At 38.0% G+C, this 20,787-nt stretch overlaps 2 protein-coding genes across 2 annotated transcripts; one reads left to right on the top strand and one right to left on the bottom strand.

Moving 5' to 3' along the window:
* Positions 1–984: 984 nt before the first annotated feature.
* Positions 985–4,253, top strand: LOC124193893. The gene is made up of 3 exons (XM_046587879.1): positions 985–2,942; positions 3,010–3,508; positions 3,552–4,253. Exons 1-3 carry the CDS (start codon positions 985–987, stop codon positions 4,251–4,253), a joined length of 3,159 nt encoding a protein of 1,052 aa, XP_046443835.1.
* A 1,005-nt stretch (positions 4,254–5,258) lies between these two features.
* Positions 5,259–6,196, bottom strand: LOC124193556 (retinoic acid receptor RXR-like). The gene is made up of 3 exons (XM_046587445.1): positions 6,013–6,196; positions 5,730–5,942; positions 5,259–5,660 (listed from the first exon to the last, which is right to left on the bottom strand). Exons 1-3 carry the CDS (start codon positions 6,179–6,181, stop codon positions 5,260–5,262), a joined length of 783 nt encoding a protein of 260 aa, XP_046443401.1. The 5' UTR covers positions 6,182–6,196; the 3' UTR covers position 5,259.
* Positions 6,197–20,787: the final 14,591 nt, after the last annotated feature.

Raw genomic sequence — 20,787 nt, 5'->3', positions numbered from 1 at the left:
AGCGTTCTGGTCCGTGTTGTTTCATCAGCCAAACCAAAGTGACGAGGATGGGATGGCGAAGCAAAAGGCACCGTGAGTTCCGTTCACTCCGACGTTGTTAAGTCCTGTGGATCGAAGGGTTTTATGCGGAGACTCTCCGAATTTGTCGCCGTGCATGTGCATAACAATCAAGAAGATTCCAAGGGCCATCCGGAGGACCTCGACTTGGGTCAGCAGGAACTGAAACCAGAGGAAAATGGCCTTAGCCTTTCCAACCACTTCTTCGTCGATTTTCAGACTCAACCAACCGGCCAAGCTGGTGGCAGTTCGGTTCCCGTTAATAGTCGATCCTGGATGTTGGCCAACAAAACGTGCCGAGAGAAATTTCCATTTGAAGAACCGGCGGAGGATAAGCAGGCCGGCGAAAGAATTGATTAAATGATAAACCAGTAAAGAGCGTTGAAAGCGATTCCTCCTTCCCAAACGATCCATTCTTAAACCCATTCGAGGTCGACGGAAACGTCGTTGGCGTCTGGCTGGGTTCAGTTTGATGTATCAAATTCCAGCTCGGCGGTGACAGAATTATTCGTCTGATCCTTCATTTGCGGGTATTCTGTGCTTGCAGTTTGTCCGACTCATTTTATCGTTTCATACTAATTATTTTCGCATGATATTCTAAATTGCATTTTATCAAAAATAGTACAAATAAGCAATTAATATTTTTATGGATTATTTAACTACGCTATAATAATTAGACGGAAGAGTCTATTGCCATGATGTTATCTCGATCATGCCCTTCCGATCCGATCATAACATCATCCAGATGGCGTTGTCGTGTGTTTGCATTGTTTTTGAGTCAGTCTCAGTGTTTTTGTGTGTTTTGCAGAGTTTTTGTCGAGTATTGTGGTGTGTTTTGCATATGTTTTTGTTCCACCGTGTGTTGTGCACCTGATTGGTACCTCATACTTGGGTTTTTCTGTCATCTTAATACTTTTCTGATGTGACATGTCACCAGCCGTGCTAAGGTACACTAGAGAAGAGATTCTTTCCTGTCGCCCGAGGTTTAAAGGCGAGCTGGCTGCAGAGCCCGATCCCAATCTTGTTGCTTGTGATATAGTGCGATCTTGCTTGATAAACAGTTCGAGTAAGAAGGATTTTAGCCCAACCATTACCACCGAACTTAAGCATTTCCTCTTGAACGCACAATCGCTCAAGTCGAAAAGTGAAGTTGTTACGGAGCTACTATGCAGCAGGAGACCGGATCTGCTGTGTGTAACCGAATCCTGGCTCACTCTACTGAATGGCGATCACCTTATTGCGTCCATCTGCCCACCAGGTTACTCGGGCCTTCATGAATCAAGGAGCATCAAGAGGGGAGGCGGTGTGGCGGTGATTTTCAGGTCGTATCTCGCTATTCAACGAGTGTTCGACATACCGGCGTGTGATTCTTTCGAGTTTCTGAACCTGTCCATCATGTATCGACCACGTCGCGGTCGTCTGTTGGTGGTTTATCGCCCCCCTGCGTCTTCGGCGACGGTTTTCATGACTGAGTTCCAGGTGGTACTCGAGATTTTATCCACCCTGCCGGAGAAGGTCATCATAGTGGGTGACTTCAATATCCATGTTGATGTACCCTCTGACAAGCTAGCTGTAACTTTTCTTGAACTAATTGAGACGTTTGGGTTCTCTCAGCTTATTAAAACCTCTACCCACAGCAGGAAGAAGAAAACGACTGACCAAGGCCATACTTTGGATCTCGTCCTTGCTAGGCAACTTGACGATGAGTTTGTGCGAAGCGTCCAAGTGTGCGGTTTTGTTAGCGACCATCGACTAGTTTCTTGTACTATGCAGGCCCTATATCCCGGTTGGCCGGTATGCGAGGTACAGCCTCGGCCGTTAAAGTCGATTGATCCCGACGCTTTCCTGGCTGAAATTCGTGAACTGTCTCTGCTTGTCTCTCCCTCTGACTCGTTGGATGGTCTTGTGCAGCAGTACAATGACTGCCTACGTTCAGTGCTAGATAAGCATGCACCTCTGCGCCTGAAGAAAGTTGTGCTTAGGCCTACTGTTCCTTGGTGGAGCAACGAAATCAATCGAGAAAAGAGAAAAGTGAGGAAAGCAGAACGTGTTTGGAGGAGGAGGAAACTGGCAGTTTTATTCGAGATCTACATCGCTCGGCTGGCAGACTTTTCCACTCTCTTGCAGCGCATCAAGACCGAATTTTTCTGCGGCAAGGTTGCTGAGCTGAAGGGAAATCGTCAGTCTCTTCATCAACTCATTGAAGGGTCATTAGACTGCAAGAGGCGTGAGCCTGTTCTGCCCAGCCAACTCGACAGTAAGAGCCTTAGTGCGGAGTTCAGCAACTTCTTCTCTTCAAAGGTGAACAAGATTCGCTCTGCCCTTGATTTGGCTATCGGCTCTCTTCTTCTTCCTGGCTCTCCATCTACGCCTACTTCACTACGCTCAAATCGACACCCCTCCCCTGGGGTTGTTTCAACTCCAGCTGGACGGCGTAGGCGTGTTTTGGCATGGCGTGCAACGGCTGGTGCGTCGTCGACAGTCTTGACACCCTCAGCTCGGCGTCTCTTCTCTAGTCGATCAGATTTCAATGTTCTGCGCGACTTCAAACATCTGTCTCCAGACGATGTGACCCGGCTGGCTAAATTTTCTCCGTCAAGCTCTTGTCAGCTCGACCCAATACCGACATTTCTCTTGAAGAAATACCTCCAGCCACTGGTTCCGTCAATCACCAAGATCAGCAACAATTCTCTTACTTCGGGGTCTTTTCTTGCGGCGCTTAAACATGCCTTGGTCAAACCACTCTTGAAGAAAGCAGATATGGACAAAGAAGTTTTCGCTAACTACCGCCCAGTCAGTAACACACCCTTTCTCTCAAAGTTAATTGAGAGAGCGGTGGCGTGGCAACTTCTCGATCAAGTGAATGACATTTTCCCGGAACGTCAGTCAGCCTATAGGCCTATCTTTTCAACCAAAACATCCCTGTTGTGTTTATTTGATGACCTACTTCAGGCGGATGTCAGTGACGGGACGGCTTTGCTTTTTTCTCGACGTGGCATGGGGCATCCTTGGTGCCGCTCTTGGATGGTTTGGCTCATATCTTAGTGATCGATCCAAATCTGTCATCGTCGATGGTGTAACATCCGATCCAATGGTACTGGAGTACGGTGTTCCTCAAGGGTCGGTTCTTGGCCCTCTTCTTTTTCTTGTCTACGTCGCTGCTTTGCCGGATGAGACGCATATTAACGGCGTCGTCGTCGATCAGTTCTCTGACGACACTCAAGCGAGAGCAAGATTCTCTTTCCGGATATCATCCAACCAAGCTGGTTGCTCTTCTACACCTTCATCCTTTTTGGTTCGTCGTAGGCGTGGCTCAACTCGAGGTCGGCGAAATACCGGTCATAGTCGACGCCGCAGGCGCAGTTCAAATTATTTCCCATCTCAAGCAGATGCTACTGCGGCTTTATCATCGTGGGCCGTTGTCGCCGATGAGTGGTTTTCTACGAACAGAGTGAAGTGCAACATTGGGAAAACGATCATGATGTTCGCTGCAGACCAATCAGTCGTGCGTGAAGCCAATGAGTCTCCAGGTTGGTGCGTCTTCTCTCCTTCCCTCGCCTGAGTGCCGTCATCTGGGTGTTGTCATCGACGCCCAACTTACTCTAGCGTCTCACATCCGAGCTGTTTGCAAGAGCGCTCAATATTACCTCTGGAAAATATCGAAAATGCGCCGTTATCTGGATATATACTCAGCGAAGTGCCGTGTGCATTCGCTGGTCTTGTCCCGGCTGGACTATGCGAACTCCCTCTTTTCTGGCTTACCTGAGAAGTTGCTGGATTGTCTGCAAGCTGTTCAGAATGCCGCTGCGCGACTGATTTGTGGTGGCAACAGGCGTGACAGTGCTCGTCCTCTCTTGAAGCGACTTCATTGGCTTCCAATCCGCGATAGAGTCACCTTCAAGCTTTCCACCATTGTTTTCCTATCACTATGTGGAACTGCCCCGGCATATTTGGTGCAACGCCTGAAAAAGCACATACCAGGCCGAGATGGTCTACGTAATTGCTCGGTAGCCACCCCGACGTTGGACATCCCTCGCTCCCGTAAAGCCAGCTGCGGTGATCGGGCTTTTTCCGTTGCCGCAGCCAGAACTTGGAATTCCCTACCTGAGAGTGTCAGGGCGTCCCCGACCCTCGGAGAATTTAAGACGAAGCTTAAGACCCATTTGTGCTCCCTTGTATTCGCTGTAAACTCATAATTTTTATTGTGACTTGGCTCAATCTTGTGTAACAAAGCCTCATCGCCGCGTCTGGCGCGACACTTGATCGTTGAAAAGTGCACGTAATAAATACAAATCTAAATCTAAATCTAACAGATATCGTCGATCATTGAGTTCGACTTTCCATGGCTATATACTTGGCTAAGTTATAATTCTATTTTAAAAAAGAAATACGCAAAATTATTTTTGAGGGAAACAATTAGGGCTAACAAGATGACATTTTCTTAGCGTCAATGTCCTTCTTACAGATGGCCAGGATATCAAATAGTATAGGGGGCTAGGAGTAGAAAATTTTGTCTGTTTTACTTCCGGGACCATGCCAAATTCCACATCGGAAACACCTCCAGGTGTGCCGTTTCGACACACTAACACAGAAAAGTTAGATTTTCAAACATTTGTAACTAACCACTAAGAATGGTATGTAGGTATGCCACTGCCGCAGAACGATATCCATATTTCGGCTAATTTTTCGGGATGAGTTTCACCAAGTCACTTACTTTGACAACAGTTTCCTGTTTCGACGATCGACTGTATGTGGATTTCAAACTGTGGCAATAGAAACACAGACATTGTTTGGGGATTCCACGCAAAAAAAGAGAGAGAAAAACGAAAAAATTTGTAGTAACAACATAACATTTTTGATGACGAAAGCGTAACCTTGTCGTAGTTGTTTCGGACTACTTCGGTTAGCATGTACACGATGTTACAAATTGGGGAATAGATGGTTCCCTTTTCGTCTTTCAATGCATTGGTCATGTCACGGTAGCTGGCTAGACCACTGCCCACTGATCCAATTGGTGGCATCACGAATTGAACATGGTCATTCAAATGAGGCATTGCTCTACATTCGATATTTTCACATTTTTATTCAAATTTCAACTACCTAACCATTAATAAAAAATTTTGAAAAATGTAAAATTCCAATTTTCCTTACTGATTAGATAAAAGTAAATCACGAAGTAATTGTAGAGCGTCTGCCCCAATTTCATTTTTTCGAGATTGCCGCTCTATGGTGAGGATAAAGTTGATGAGATATTACGTAAACGGCAGCAAAAGTTAAAAAGTTGATGGGATTCAGGTGCACAACTAAAGCATACCCTTTTCCCTTGATTTTTCTTTGTAGTGTAGTTATTGAGTGTTGATAGGAAAGAGTGTTGATATGGATATTATTACCAGCTCTGAGCAAAACGACTTGGTCATCAAAGGGCAATTCCGTGAAATGTGGGATGTGTTTAGCCCACTCAACCAGTTGGAAAAGTTGCTTATCTGTAGCAGCGCATATATTGCCTAGAGCGGCAGTGGCTGAATTCACCTGGGTCTCGTCCTTGCACTCGACACGTTTTTCGGCATCCAAAACTCGATCGATTGGCATGTCACCTTGTCCACCTATAAATTCTCCAATTATGTTGTTTTATTTGTCTTTTTTATTAATCATCATATTGATTTTTCACTTACCACTGGTGGCATACATATCCATTTCTCCCTTTTCCTGGTTGCGTTGCCTCTCTTCTTGAATGGTTTCTCGCTTCATGGCCATTTGAAGGCATTTCTGATAGCGGCAATACTGACGCCGACTTCTCTGACGCTTGTCAATCAAGCTCTGGCGATCTTCACGGCATGCATAAGTCAAATCTTTCCTAACTATTGTCTTGAAAAACCCCTTACAGCCTGTGAATAATAAAACGAAAGGTGTCGAGTGATGAATCATGTAGAAAAAGCACTGGTTATGTTGTTGCACCTTCGCAGCTGTACACGCCGTAGTGTTTCCAACTGGCTCTGTCGCCACAGATGTTGCACAGGTGTTTGGAGATGCTGAGCGGATGATTTGGCGGATAGTGTCCGGACTTGGAGCCATTGGAATTGTTCAAGTAACACGAGTTACCTATGGTGAAGGACGGTTGTGGCATACTGAAACCCAATCCAGACCTATTATCATGAGATGATCTTTAGTGGTGATTCAATATCAGGAGTGAATGTCAGTAGAACCGTTCATCGTCGTATTTGGAATTGGCGAAAGTTTGCAATTGGACCTAAAAAAATGGTTGGTTATAACATCCGCATGGATGTGGCAGACAGGTTATCACCTGATTATCTTCCATAGTTGCGATGAGCTCATCTGATGCTTTCAGCAAAGTCAATCCCGTTCGAGCGTGTTCTTCTTTGCCCAACTCCTTAATGGCCCAAGTAGCTCCAACTCTTGCAGTGTTTTCTCCATTGACACTTCACACACGGCCCGGTCAACTAACGATCTGAATTCATCTTCGTAATGGTGAAGATCCAAGGCCAGCAAATCTGCCAGTGTAGTATAGATGTCAGTAACCAGGCTAACTGTAAAGTTGTCTCTAAAAGAAAAAGGAAAGTCCATAAAATATCTGATAGTATTACTATGATTTATAGCCAAACTCACCTGGGTATATTTTGTGAATTTTTTTTTCGTCTTCTTTCTGAAAAATTATTGGCCACACCCGACATCGACTCTAGCTTTGTCAATAAATTCTTGAGATATCATGGCTTTTACATTGATGCCTAATTTCTCCAACTCAGAATAATATCTTGAAGAATTCACTATCTAAAGAGAGAAAAAAGATCAAATTTAACTATGCTTAGTGGGAAGTTGTAGTAAAGATGTTTACCTCGTCATTGAACCTGTGTTCAGATAAACCATGTGAAGCAAGTCTTGTGAATTTTAGCACAGTTTTATCTTCGAGCTCGTTAATAGCTAAAACTTTTGCAAAATTAGACATAGCTTTGTTAATGGAAGCTCCATGAATGAGATCGACAAAAATCCACCTCGGATTTGTTGTGACGCCACTAACTTGATCAGACTTTGTACAACTTGTTGAAGCACGTTTTCTAGATCAGCAGAGTCTGCAGGAACAGTTAAGTCATAAGAATTTTAAATTTCCACGGATTCTACAAAAGTAACTTACCAACTGCTCGACGAGTATGAGTCCAATGAGCAAGCAAATTAAGGCCAAATCTGGCGGCGCTGGGGTGCCGACCTACACGAACGGATGCAGTCAAAGCAGCGCAACCCATACGGTTTACTCACTCTTGGAAGGTAGTTTGATTGGTGCGGAAGAAGACACGAATAGCCTGAAACGGGGAAGAATGAAACTAGTTATTATTTTTACATATTATGGATATTTATTTCGAACAAATACCTTCGGTGCTAGCGGTAGAGCAATACTTCAAACAGTCCAATAGCATACGCAATTGACGTATGCATATCATGGCTACTTGGGCAGCCAATTCCATCAACAATGGAAAAGAAAAATTTTAAGAAAATCCATCGGATTTAAAAATAAATAAAGTTATCTACCTTGAGAGTGATCTCCGGTAAATCCAATACAGAGGACATCAACAATTCCACGGCAAACGGATGATGAGCGGATGTTGATTCGCAAAATCCAACAATGGATGAAAGAAACCGTTGAAACAGTTCCGATTGATTGAGCTGAGACGTACAAAGTTTGCAAGTATCCAGTAGCTGTCCGGACCATTGCAGAAGGTGGATCTTGCTGGCTTCGCAAGTAGAAATGCGAATAAACTCCAAACACAGATCCGTCAATAATTTCCAAATGAGCGAAAGATTTCCACTCGTTAAAGATTTGCAGCCGTGCAGGTTTTTGCTGCCAGAAGCGGCATTCACCAATAAACAACTGTCGGCTACGAAATGACTATTGCTCTTGGCATGGCAGTGCAGCACTTTCAGGATTTCCTATGAATACACAATATATAGTAGAGTAATGTGGATAATTTAATAACATTAAATAAGATAATATTATCATACATAAGGCAGGGTGATTATGGTAAAGAGATTGAATTCGATCGGCCGGTTGTAACTTACCGACCAATAGCTCTAACAAGCTAGGTTCTATAGTGCCCACATTCCCACAAGACTTCTTCCATAAGAACGACAAGTGTTTTAACTCTGAGTGTTTATGATTTTTCACACATCATAAAGCTTACAGCATCCATGAAATTCGACTTTCCTAAAACGTAATATAGTATTGGTTTTCAACACATTTATCGTACTACATTATAGCTAGACAAAATGTAATTTCTGTAATACCTGAGTAATTTGGACAAATGACAGCCGAGAAGTTATTAAAAGGTCCAATACGTTGAAAGTCTTTATAAGACTTAAAATTATCTACTTCTATGTAGTATATTCTGTGAAAATTAGAAAATTAGAAAAATATAGACGTAAACTAACAAAGTGCAAGCTGTACCTGCGTAATTGATTTGATGTTTCGTCGATAACATGACTTTAAACTCTACTTTTTAATTAAATTTACCTCTATTTTGTGGTAAAACTTGTCAAAGTGGTCATTGAATGCAGGCGCACGGAATCAAAACGAATAAGGGCCCTCAACAAAGACCTTTCTCACCCCTCTTATGATTTAAAAAAAAACGGAATAAACGGATTTAAATCCTAATTATTTCCACATTAAATTATCATTGTTTATCAAAGTTTTTCGATCACCAGCGATTAGATGCGAGGAGACGCCTAATGTAGGATTCTCGCTAGGATCAGTCCCACGTTACAGATGCAAGTTGGAAATCTTCCCACCTAACTCATGTAAGTTATATATTAAAATTTAATTAATTTAAAGACTTTACTAATTAATGTATTTTTATTTTTAGTTGATCGTTACGTAGAGATTGCAGAAGCTACACAAAAACAGGAAGCCAAGGTAGAGGCATACACAAAAATGGCCGTCAAGCTATTTAAATCTGGAGTACTTGAACCATACCGCCCACTGTTATCAGAGGAAAAAGAATGTTGATCAATTTGATCAAGACGACTGAAGAAACAACAATGATCGAGACATCGCTGAATAGTCTTCAAGAGATCATCAATGAGGCCGGCGACAAACTTCGGTACTCAATCTTCAAGTACATATTGACAACTGTGAAATCACTGTTTTCAAAACAAGAACGCAGTACGCGTTTGGAAGCCGGTAGGTGCATGGACAGCCTTGTCCGTCACTTGCAGGCCGAAGATCTGCAAGCTCTACTTCGGGAAGCAAGTGTCTACTCCATATCAATTGGCTTCATGCATGAAGCCCAACACTTTTGGCACCTAATGCTTGCAGTGAGGTAATTTCTCTCGCAGTGTTTTTCTATTACTATCTTGTTTTCCAGATGATTTTTTTAAGGCAAAGAATGTCGGAGCGTAGCGTCTAAAATTGTCGATGAATAGACGTGTGATGGTTTTGCATTGTTTTCGTGGAAACTCTTGCCCCAGCTGTTCTTTTGCTTGAATTTTATATTCATAAAGAAAAATTTAATTATTATAACTTCTAGTTGTTTTAGGTTTTATCATTTAAACCTACATTATCTGTGATTCGATTTTCCACGGTAAAAAACTTTAGAGGGTCATGGTACTTCTGCAAAAACTGGTGGGCTTTTTTTGTTTTATCATCCACCACGGATTTTCCCTTCTTTTCCCTTGATTTTTCTTTGTAATGCAGCATGAAGAAATCGCTTTCCAAAAAGGTTTTCATAGAATTTTTTAAGCTACACCAGTGTGAAGGTTATCTGGCTTTGGATGACGATCAAAGGGTGCTAATTCATCAAAAAAAAGATGTAATTTATATGAGAAAAACAAATTCTATTTGTAAGTGTAATTCTATTGTTTAAATATATGTAATTGAACATTCAAACAATTGTCGATTTCCTCCTGAATAAAAAAACCATTTTTCTTTGGCGATATTGAGAAATTCGTTGTATTTTGAAGCATCTTGAAGGTCATCCAACACAGTGATGCCTTTTTCTGTGTGGTAGCACTTGACTTTTCCATTTTCTGAAACAACTTTCGTCTACGGACAATGTTGTCTTACTGAACTTTAACGCTGTTAGAATTTACCCATTCTTAACGATATAACAAAGGATAACACATTTTCCGATTGATATATTTATCCCCCGGGTGTTTAACACATCAGTGGAAGGAGTTTCATATTATGGAGAAGTTCTAGCATACCAAATATTGTGGTAGTCTATATTTTGAGTGTGTACACCTCGAAATGGATTCCATTTATCCCAGTACTTGTAACGGTAGTTTACTTTTTACGTTACAATATCGCGATTTTTTTTATGTCTATCGTGCGTAGATTTCAAATTGAAGACTTTGTTTAATCCGATGACTGTACACTCGAATTTCGCGCCCTCATTAATTTTTTTTATTGCATCGAAGACTATTTCTATTTTTCTGCAGAATTGTTTGGGCATTTATAACACTTTCCCTAGACTTTGATAGTGCTCTAACTAGGTATTCTGACGATCTGAATTTAATTCAAATCTCACAACTAAAATAGTGTTGAAGTTAGAGAATTAACAAAGAGTTAATAGTGTTTAAAGTTGTATGAAGTATTCGAGGAGATACAAAAACACGTCCATTGTAAATCAGAACTGTCAAGTCAGAGTGAAGGTGTTACTAAACAGCAACCGAAGAAGACTATAGATAGGTTGCCTCACCTTCACAACCAGCGCCATCTGGTGGCTGTTACAATACAACATATATGATTACAGATTACACTTAAAGGGTTCATCATTAAGAAGTCATGTACATTCAATATCTGGATTGAATATGATTTCCAACAAATAGTTCATTGTAAAACAGCGACCATATCACAGACTTGTCTGCCTGTCTGTGAGAGGCAGACAGGTATTTTAACATAGGTGGACCTTTCGATATTTGTTTTGGAGACATTTTTGCTGCATCTATTGGTTGCTGAGGCTCAGCACTCACGATAATTCCTCCAATACATTTCACGTACTTGAAATTGGACACCTCCTTGTACTTCTTCATTCGGACAAATTCAATGCTGGACAAGGGCATCGGCATGCTGACGATGCATAAATCCCCGGCATGAAACGCACTCGATAATTTGGGGTTTACGACCACTGATAGCAATTTCGCAAATGCAGCAATCCATTATGAGATGTAAATTGACGTAGTCGTAAAGACAATCACCATTCAAAAACGAATAACATTCAATTGTGATAGTTGTGTTGACAAAGACTAACTTGCTTGTTGTTAGTTTGTCTAAATTGTAATTGGACGCAATTTACTGTTATCTAAAAGAGATTGAGAAACAATTACAAAAATTTTTTTCTATCATGTTAATCTCATTCTTCTTCCCTTAGCGTTTCCAATTCTTCTTATAATCATGATTCTTCAATTAACCATGAAGATTAATCACGAAGATCAATCAACTACTAGAAAGGCTGGAAGATTACTGAAAATATATTATTTTGAGCATAACCATGAAAACATAACACACAAAAATTGAATCTTGGTTCCACTAAGAATTGAACTTTAGTCTACAGTTTAGATTACGAATACTATAAACACTAGGCCACCATTTAAATTTCAAGACTATTACCTTTTGTTAACCTTAAAAAATCCGTCTTTCGTGGTTTTTTTACAAATGAATTATGATACAGACATATTAACATTTAACCATCATTTTTTTTAACAGGGGACTGAATGTCGCCAAAATTGGGCCTGAAAGGCACATAAAAAAAGGTAGGCCTGAAAGACGCGGGCCTGAATAATGACTGGGCCTGAATGTCACATTCTTTTTCTTTTCCATTATTGTTTTTAACTTTGTTTCATTATGAGACTTAGTTTTTTCATAAGGTGAATCTTCCCCAACTATTACGGTCCCTGGAGTTGGTCTCTTTTCTATTGCTCTTTAAGGTGGACTGGTAATTCCTTAAACCAATTATGTTTAAATTTAAAAATGCTATCCTTAATTAAAATTTCTACTGTTAGGTTCTCTTTTCAGCCTTCTTGCTTCCTGCTTACATCCATTTTTATAGTAAAAGCCATTGTGATGTGACTGGATGGAGATAAGAGACGTTAAATTATAGTATCGGAGAATTTTCTTCCCAATTTGTTTCTGTGCATTTCTGTATTATAACGCTATAATAAAATTAAAATTTTTCTCTACAGCATACCTTTATTTCATTCGTTCTCTTTTTTACAGTAAGGTTTCATGAAGAATACCCAAATATGGAAAAATATAATATAGATTTTGATTGTAAAGTTCCTTTAATTTATGGAATCACAATTTCTATTTAATGCCAGTTGTGATAACTGTTAGTATAATACCTCGATGTGTGATTGTACGTGCTGTTTTACATTGATAGTTAGTTTCGTCTTTCCCGAAAGAATCGGAAAAATTGATAAACAAAGAAATGTGGATTTAGGAAACTAAACTTTTTGGAACGAAATTTCGTGCAAGTTTTATCAATTGGATTCATTGTGATAACTGTTAATCTAGTGATTTCCAAATAGCTTACTATAGTTCTTCCATACGAACATGGACATGGCTAATCTGAATAACTTTTAGAAAACTGCATTTAAATTAATAAATAAAGTTTAAATAAAATATTTATTTTTACCAGTTTCACACGCTTTGAATGTATTTGCAAACAATAGTTCGTGTACTTTGTACAAACGAAACCTTATCCATTTTCCCAAGTTTTGTTCATTTGATGAAATTTCGTTAATCAGAATCAAATATCTATAATCCAGTGACAGTTTTTTCGAGAGCTCCAATCTTTAAATTGTTAATATATGAACTTTTTCACAATATATATTTGTTTGTGTAAGTAATATTCTTTACCTTCAATACAAGTGCGATAATTGAAATGAATTTCTCGGTTGTTGTGTTATGAATTGTATCACTGATTTGTTTGCGGATCATGCACGTTGCAGTTGTCTTGAAAGACTGTTGGAACTCTTGGTTTTTGTCTGAATAAAAATTAACTGCAGTAGTTGGTGTAGGTTCCTCAATTTTCAAAAAGTGTTTGCTAAAAATTAAAATTGTTTAATATTGCATAAGTTTCGCTTATTTCTTACAAAAAGTTTGGTGGCACATTCTTTGTGTAACTTTTTTGTTGAATTTTGGGTGATGTGATTTCTATTATAGCACCGTTGTAACATCCATCAACTTTTAAAATATAGCATTTTTAATCAAAAATCGAAAGATTCAGGAAATCACCATAAATGTCAGAAAAAGTTACGACATATTCGTAGTTGTCTATAGGTAACATGAATATATGAAATAAATACACACAGTTAATTTTCATAGCACAAAAAGGAATACAATCTTCGCAAATTTTCCTTAAGCTCGTCGATCAAACAACGCCCCTGAGTCAAAATCCTCTAGAAGATTGCAAATCAAGTGAAATGAATGATATGGGAAAGTAAATTTTGTATCAGTTTCGACTGACTAACTGTGAGAATTGAAAAATTTCATTTCATTGACTATTCCTTACCTTTCATGTTCTTTGTGTTGGAAAGCTATGGAACATCGCGGGGAAAAACATTGCCATTGATTATTTTTTAATTCTAAATTCTGAAATTTATGCATTGAAAAAAAATATTTACATTGTCAATTAAAAATTAAAATTTATTATTTACTTACTTATTATTTACGTTTTTAAGTAATCGTCATAAAATCTGGATATCAAATTACTTAAATTATTTGTTTTTTAAAGGCTTTGGCTTTTTTAAAGTTTGTTTGCTATATTCTTCATTCATTGTTAGTGCCTCAATTCTGATGAAGCTATATCTTAATATCATATAAATATGTTGCCAAAGTCTTTCAAATGTATAGGGACTTCTTCATTGAGAAGAAATGTCACACCCCCTAAAATTGTCTGGTATAGCCTATATTCTCCATTCATTGTTAGTGCATAAATGCTGCTGATGCTATATCCTATAATACCATATGCATCTGTTGACAGTGTCTGTCAAATGTCTAATGGACTTCTTCATTGAGAAGAAAAGTCACATCCCCTAAAATTGTCTGCTTTATTCTTTATTCATTGTAAGTGCCTTAATTCAGCTGAAGCTATTTCCCCAATATCATATACATCTGATGTCAAAGTCTTTTATTCGTGCAGGTGGAAAGCATTACGATTTTTAAGATGTTGAAAAAAGGTTTGTACCAACACCTTATTTGAAATATTGAGAAATGGTTCAATTGGTGATTATTTCAAGGTAATTTTTCATCTTTATTCAGAACTTCACTATGCTGACTTTTCCTCCTTTGGTTTTCAGATCAAAGTTTGTACATGGGCCTGAGAGCTAGTTACTGATGTATTTCAACTGTCTTTAAGTAACCTATTTTGTAAAAAAATTTCTAAAGATTACATTATTTTATTATTTATTATTTTGTTGACATTTTTTAAATCAGAGAACTTAAGTGTGTTTGCCGAAAAAAAGGATGGTCGAATCATATAAATTTTTATGTGTAATTTGGCCACTGGCGGAAACATACAAATGTTTTTGTTATACATTCGGAGAGCGGCCGAAACATAAAAATATTTTTTGTTGCATTCGGTCAAATATTTTCTGGCCGAATCGTACTGTATTCCATATTTCTACATACTTAGCAGTGTTGTCTTTTTCGTGTTGTCTCTTTCAGGTATGTACTTCGTCCAGTTCTTCGTCGTGCAGTTCGTTACAGGACCGAGAAACAAAATTCCAAACCATAATTCTTTGCGAGCCTAGATCCAACAGTTTGTCAAGTTCTGGGCATAACATTCCCTGAGGTACTGTCTTGTACTAATCTTTTAATTATTAGACTTTGTTGAAATTTTGGATAACGGTAATTTATTTGTGATTTTCTTTGATGTATCAATTTCATCATTACCACTAAACTTTGTTCTGCCAGTTGACGTTGTTTCTTCTCGAAAGTGTGCTGCTATGGCCAGCCGTGAATATAGTTAGCACCAAGTCTCCAGCTCCAGCTTTGCAGATATCTTTATTTCACGACAACATTTTTCTGTGCTTGGCTGACCAACGAATACTTTGAAAAAGGTAAGAATCCTTTAAAATATAGATCAAAACTAGACGGACACAATAATTTCCAAATTTTAATGGGGGTGTAATAACAGTAAAGGTTGTGTTGTCAATTACCACTTGACAAACGTGAACCAGATGCCTCAAAGATTAGTAAAACAAACAACCCAGGTTGTTTTTTTACCTCACTTTTTATGCAGACACTCATAGCATTCTTCCTTTATATATTTTTTTTTTTTCGTTTTTATGTATATTTGTTCTACTCAAGTCGTGAAGCGTCTACTCTTGGCGGATAGCCTAAGGTTAGCCTAATTGGTTAGCCTATAATCAATAATGGCTGCTAAATACTTGAATGAATGTTGTGAAGAAAACAAGGATAAACTGTGGACAGTTCCAATAAGTGTAATTATTCCGAGCAAATCTTGTGTTCTTTAATACTTTTTTTTATTTACGTGATTTGATTATTTTTTAGACATTTATTAATGTGCCCAAAGAAATCTTTGAAATAGATTTCAAAATTTTCTTTTGTGCTGGAAAACATTTGTTTGCAGTTCACCATTTAAGACCATTTTTGTGTATTTGTACAAGAATTAAATGTCTCTGGTGAAAGTGATGCAAGTGAAAATGATTTTGACAACTGGATATTTTTCGATTATATAGTGGTAAGTAATTATGGTAGTAGTAAGGTCTTTTTGGATAGAGGGTATTTATAGGCATAATGAGGTCCATATTTTTGTTAATATGAAAAAACGTCAATTAATACGATCATCGAGTGTATAAGTAATCGTCATTTTTTAGAGAAAACAACATCTTTTTTTCTTTTTATGTAACAGATAAAGGTATTTGTCATTTGTTGACAAATATAAAAAAACAATCAAAACAGCTGGACAAAACAATTTATTGCGGTTCTTACAAATTTTTTGAGGAAAAAAAAACAGATCCTGTATAACATTTATTTTACATTTGATTGCACCTTCACTCAGTGCTTCCGCAGGTGCCCTTACTGATTGCGAGAGCAAATTCAAACTTGGACGAGCGGCATCTTCCTCTGCAAAAAAAACATCAAATTTCGTGGGTGATAAAAATCAAGTCCAAGACGTTTCGTGATAAGAAAAACCCGTTGCTATATTCTTTAGTGACTATGTGGAAATGCGAATGCGACTAAGCGTTCTTTTGCGGTTCGTCATAGATGAAGCTCATTGCATATGTACGTGGGGAGCAGCATTCCGGTAATGGTTAAAAATTATAATTATTTTTTCCATTAATTTTATTTTGTCTTGTAACTAGTAAGGATTACGGGCAACTTGGCATGTTACGAACCTTGTTCCCAAAAGTTCCCATCATGGTCTTGACTGGCACCACGAATCTTCTCAGGCAATCCAAACAATTTTCTTCTCTGCTGCTAGAAAATCCACACTTGTAATATTTAGTAATCTTAAGAAATATCAATTTGTTATTTAAATTGGGATTTGTTCCAGCTTTCTTACCAATTGCATTAGGGGTAATCTTATACTACAGTTGATAGCAAAGTCCACACTTGTCAAAAATCTTAAAAATATTGTCGAAATGATTCAAGAAATTCACGAGACTCTTCTCGCTCTTCTCGCAATGTATACGAATCACTTGCTGTTCATCTTGAAAAATTTTGTTTCTCGGCAACAGCATATCATTCTGGTTTCCCCGATAGCGAGAGAGATTCTACTCAACGAAATTGAATGGCGGGTCTATTCCAGGTATGGTTTTTTTTAAATTAAAATCGCTAATTTTAAAAATAAAAACAATTTGTAAATTTGCTAAAATGTAAGTAACGTTTCCGGTTGTTTATTCACAAATCATTTGTGCAACGAACGCATTTAGAATGGATGAGAACATGTAGAATGTGAAAATGTAATCTTCAATTCTGAAAAAAAAATCTGTTTTCAAGACGTCAGGTTCGTGTTTCATCTTACTATGCCTAGCTCAATCAGTGCATATTATCAAGAATGCGGAAGAGCCGGACGGGATTGGACCCTGTCGTCATGCATTTTATTCTATCAATTTTCTATCACTTGTTTTTGCAACGTTTCATTGATGGTTGTATTAGTTTACTATGAATTTTTGTTGAGAATATACAAGGTAATTCGAGTCACATAAGGCATCTGTATTAACTAATACAGGGTAAAAAGTCCCAATCTGTGGAACATACATAAGTTACACATTTTTACATGAAGAAAAATCACTAGAATGGAATAAGCACAATATGGGTGTTTGCAGTTTCCAAATAGTTTATTTGGAACAAAAAGAAAAACGATAGTTTTAGTTTGACAAGTGACTACGGCGTCGTTACCAATTGACAGGCAGAGAGAGAGAAAGAGGGGTTGGCTAAACAGCAACCAAAAAAGAGGAACTTTCACTAGATTCTAGGCCAGTGGGTACTGACAGATCCATCTAGCGGTGTGAGTTTGCAGCCCCAAAACAACATTATTGTTTCCAAGTAATTATAGTAATTGCTTATTATTATATTTTTATTGGGAAAAAGATGTAAGAGTCTAGAGATGTTCAGTCGAAAGCCCTGGTGGATATGCTCTCATTTTGCGAGAACATCTTCGATTGTCGCAATGCTATGCTGTTTCATTTTCTTGGAAAGAGAACAAAAAAATGTGAAGAAGACGGAGTCGTTTTCTGTGACAACTGCACTGCCAAAGTATTACTGTTACTAAATATGTGTTGTGTTACATTACAATTTCTTAAATTCATTTGTAATGTGGAAAGTTTCAGTCAGACTGTTGGTTTTTGAACTGGTCGAGTGGGTCAGGGAAACCATCAGTACGTGTCCAAACTATACCTTTACCTTTTCGAAACTGGTAAACATCTTCACTTTACAAGAAAATAGTACGACATTTCCTATTGGTAAATTGACTGATTTTCATAATGTCAGACACAATTAAATTTATGTATTTGTGTTTTAGAAGTGAACAATTCTTCACTCTTGTCAATAGGATCGCACTAGAATCGACGCAATGCCAAGCGATTTATTCAAAGGCTGCTAATTGATGGAGTTTTAGCTGAAGAAATTATAACGATAGATTTGCCAAAAAAAATCAGGAAAATTCATATTGGTGTCAATTTGCCAATCGCTGGGGTGGGTTGTATTTTTTAACTAAAAATAATAGCTATTTTTAATTATTACTAACTTTTTTTCTAGTACTCTGTGTCTCTGGTTGAGGAATCATCTACAAACAAGAATAAAAAAAGACGTCTCGAACAGAACAGTGACACTTGAATATTCACAATATTCAAATATTGAATCTTTTTCACGTGTGAAAAGAAATTTTTTTTTTTATGTTTAAGACAATAATGGCCAAAGGGATAATTTTATCATTCCTTTTTGGTTTGTTTTCCCTACTTTTTTTTATTCCCCCCTTTTGTTCTGAATCGGCCAAGGTTATCGCCTTAGGGGATGACTTCATTCTTCCATTTTTTAATTTTTTTTTCTCTTTGTATTGTTTTCCAAAATCGTAATCCATAGTCGTGGTCCTTTTTTAAATATTTTACCATCCTCTTGGGAGTCACGATTCTGATTCTAATTTTCCTGGTCAATTTATCACAAAATATTGAAATATGTTTTATGTGAGGAAAATAATAAAAATTCGAGGTCAAGTGAAAGCCATTTATGCTCCTTAGTCTTTCCTATAAACTACCTAATTTCTTCCTGATTTTTGGTTGCCTGAAAGCTGCCTTACATCCTCCCCAGTCACTCTCATATTCTCTCAGGAAATACCTAGTACCTCCACAATATAAAAAAAATGTTTGCATAGCCACCACGTAATATATTCTTAAAAATTGGTATTTTAAATCACTATTATTGTTTGTTTATCAAATTAGATGTAATATCTTTGTAGAACGAAACACATCGGTTGAAAATTGTGTTTATAATATTTAACAGATTTTATTCAGGAGTCTTCATCATTCATCTCATTAACTTATTTAATATTTCCTGACAAAAGCTAAGCCATTCAGATACTCGAAAAACTGTTTTTCTACAGTTGTTTTTTAGTCGGCACTATGTCGTTGTTTGCGAGAATGGCACCTACGAAATATAGAAAATGTTTTTATATGAGTAAAGTCGGATAATAATAACTTTTTCCACCGCAAATTGCTGAATATATATTTTTAAATTCTCCAAATTTGTTTTTAGTAATCCCCTATGTTGATTTTCCCGTTAAAGTGAATTGAATCCCGTCTCATTCATTTGCCTCGATTATTTGTATGGCAATGTGGCAATGGCAATGTGCATATGCAAGGTTTTGGACGGGAACTAAGGAAATCATAAATTTTGTCATACAGTCTGAATTTTAATAAATTCCAAACTTCTTTTCACATAATCCTGAAAAGCAACAACAAATATTAAAGTTAACCACCAGTAAATATTTTTGAATTATCGTTAACCTGCATTCGGAATTTCAGTAAGATTAGATTGCCGTGGAGACTGAAACAAATAGCTTTCTTTGTTTGAATGATGATTGCGATTGCCTTCGAGGTTGTGGTTAATTCATTTTCAAACTTTTTCCTTTCGATGGTTCTGAACGTTGAATCATATATTTTCCTCTGTTGGGTTTCCAATAGCTGAGATTTACGGCTTCTCCAGCAGACGGGCCAGATGTATAAACAATGTATAACACGCCCCAATGTTGGGGCTAGACAATGATAACTCCCCAATGTTGTTATCCCTTCGCCCCAATGTATACCGCGTTATTAGTAATGACGAAATTGATTAGAGTTCAAGGGAACGAGTGGCGTGAAATTGAGCTCGATCCGAATCCATCACGCACCATCCAATTTCAGGCACTCAACCGGGCCCAACTTTATCCGCATCTCGTTTGTTTCTCTTGGAACTTTTTTTTTATTATTTCCTTTTTGGGAGCTTCCCTTGGCTCATTTAAATGGCGATTAAACTCATCTACACGCCGTTTAACTCGCAAATGATATTCACCACACCTACAATATTTCTCTTTTCTTTTCGTGAAACACAAATGTTGAAACCAACTGGGACAAAAATGTCGTCCAGTTGATGTGATATTTGGCATAATCGTGGTGCATCCATCACCTCCAGTTCATTTATCCCCTGCCTTGTACAGACGTTAGGGATGATAACAACAGAATGGAAATCAAATGAAAGCTAACGCTGGTATATCATCTCATATCGAAATTGAAGTTGAATAAATAAAATATCCATAAATAACAAATGATGAGATCCCGGGAGCAAGCAGCAGCGCCACGACAACAACATAACGAAACTAAGCAACGAAATAATGTAAAGAGTTTATAGGTACAGTATTCAAATGAGGCTGTGCTAAATGGATATTTCTCGTTTCTTGCAAGTTTTGTGCTCGTTTTTTTGCAATGTTAACAAGTTTCTCGTCACCAAAATCACCAAAATCACCCTTTTCGTACTGACTACAACCCTTTTTCGCCCTTAGGGCCTTAAGGCGAAATACGAAAAGGGTGATTTTGGTGAGCGTCGTCTACAAATTGATCAGAAATTAAGCTCCGCCCCTAAAAAATGGCTGAGGGCCCGTTTTGAAATGGGAGGCGTTTATTTTAACTTTAAATTAGAAATACACATAGTTAGGTTTATTTTTAAAAAATGAAAAATACAATGAGAATCAGCGTAACAAACTAATTCTAACCAGGTATGTTTAAAAC

The sequence above is a fragment of the Daphnia pulex genome, chromosome 5 (assembly GCF_021134715.1).
Source record: "Daphnia pulex isolate KAP4 chromosome 5, ASM2113471v1".
Taxonomy (NCBI): Eukaryota; Metazoa; Arthropoda; class Branchiopoda; order Diplostraca; family Daphniidae; genus Daphnia; species Daphnia pulex.
Note: the sequence above shows the minus strand (reverse complement) of the source record. Positions and strands in the feature narration are given on the sequence as shown.

What these genes read in the sequence shown, in the direction of transcription:
- LOC124193893 (XM_046587879.1), top strand. Translation starts at nt 985, where the DNA reads ATGTCACCAGCCGTGCTAAGGTACACTAGAGAAGAGATTCTTTCCTGT. An exon ending in GACATTTTCCCGGAACGTCA is followed by an intron (nt 2,943 to 3,009) that starts GTCAGCCTATAG and finishes GACCTACTTCAG; the next exon opens with GCGGATGTCAGTGACGGGAC. An exon ending in AGTGGTTTTCTACGAACAGA is followed by an intron (nt 3,509 to 3,551) that starts GTGAAGTGCAAC and finishes TGTTCGCTGCAG; the next exon opens with ACCAATCAGTCGTGCGTGAA.
- LOC124193556 (XM_046587445.1), bottom strand. Translation starts at nt 6,181, where the DNA reads ATGCCACAACCGTCCTTCACCATAGGTAACTCGTGTTACTTGAACAAT. An exon ending in CGGCGTGTACAGCTGCGAAG is followed by an intron (nt 5,943 to 6,012) that starts GTGCAACAACAT and finishes TATTATTCACAG; the next exon opens with GCTGTAAGGGGTTTTTCAAG. An exon ending in GGATATGTATGCCACCAGTG is followed by an intron (nt 5,661 to 5,729) that starts GTAAGTGAAAAA and finishes GAGAATTTATAG; the next exon opens with GTGGACAAGGTGACATGCCA.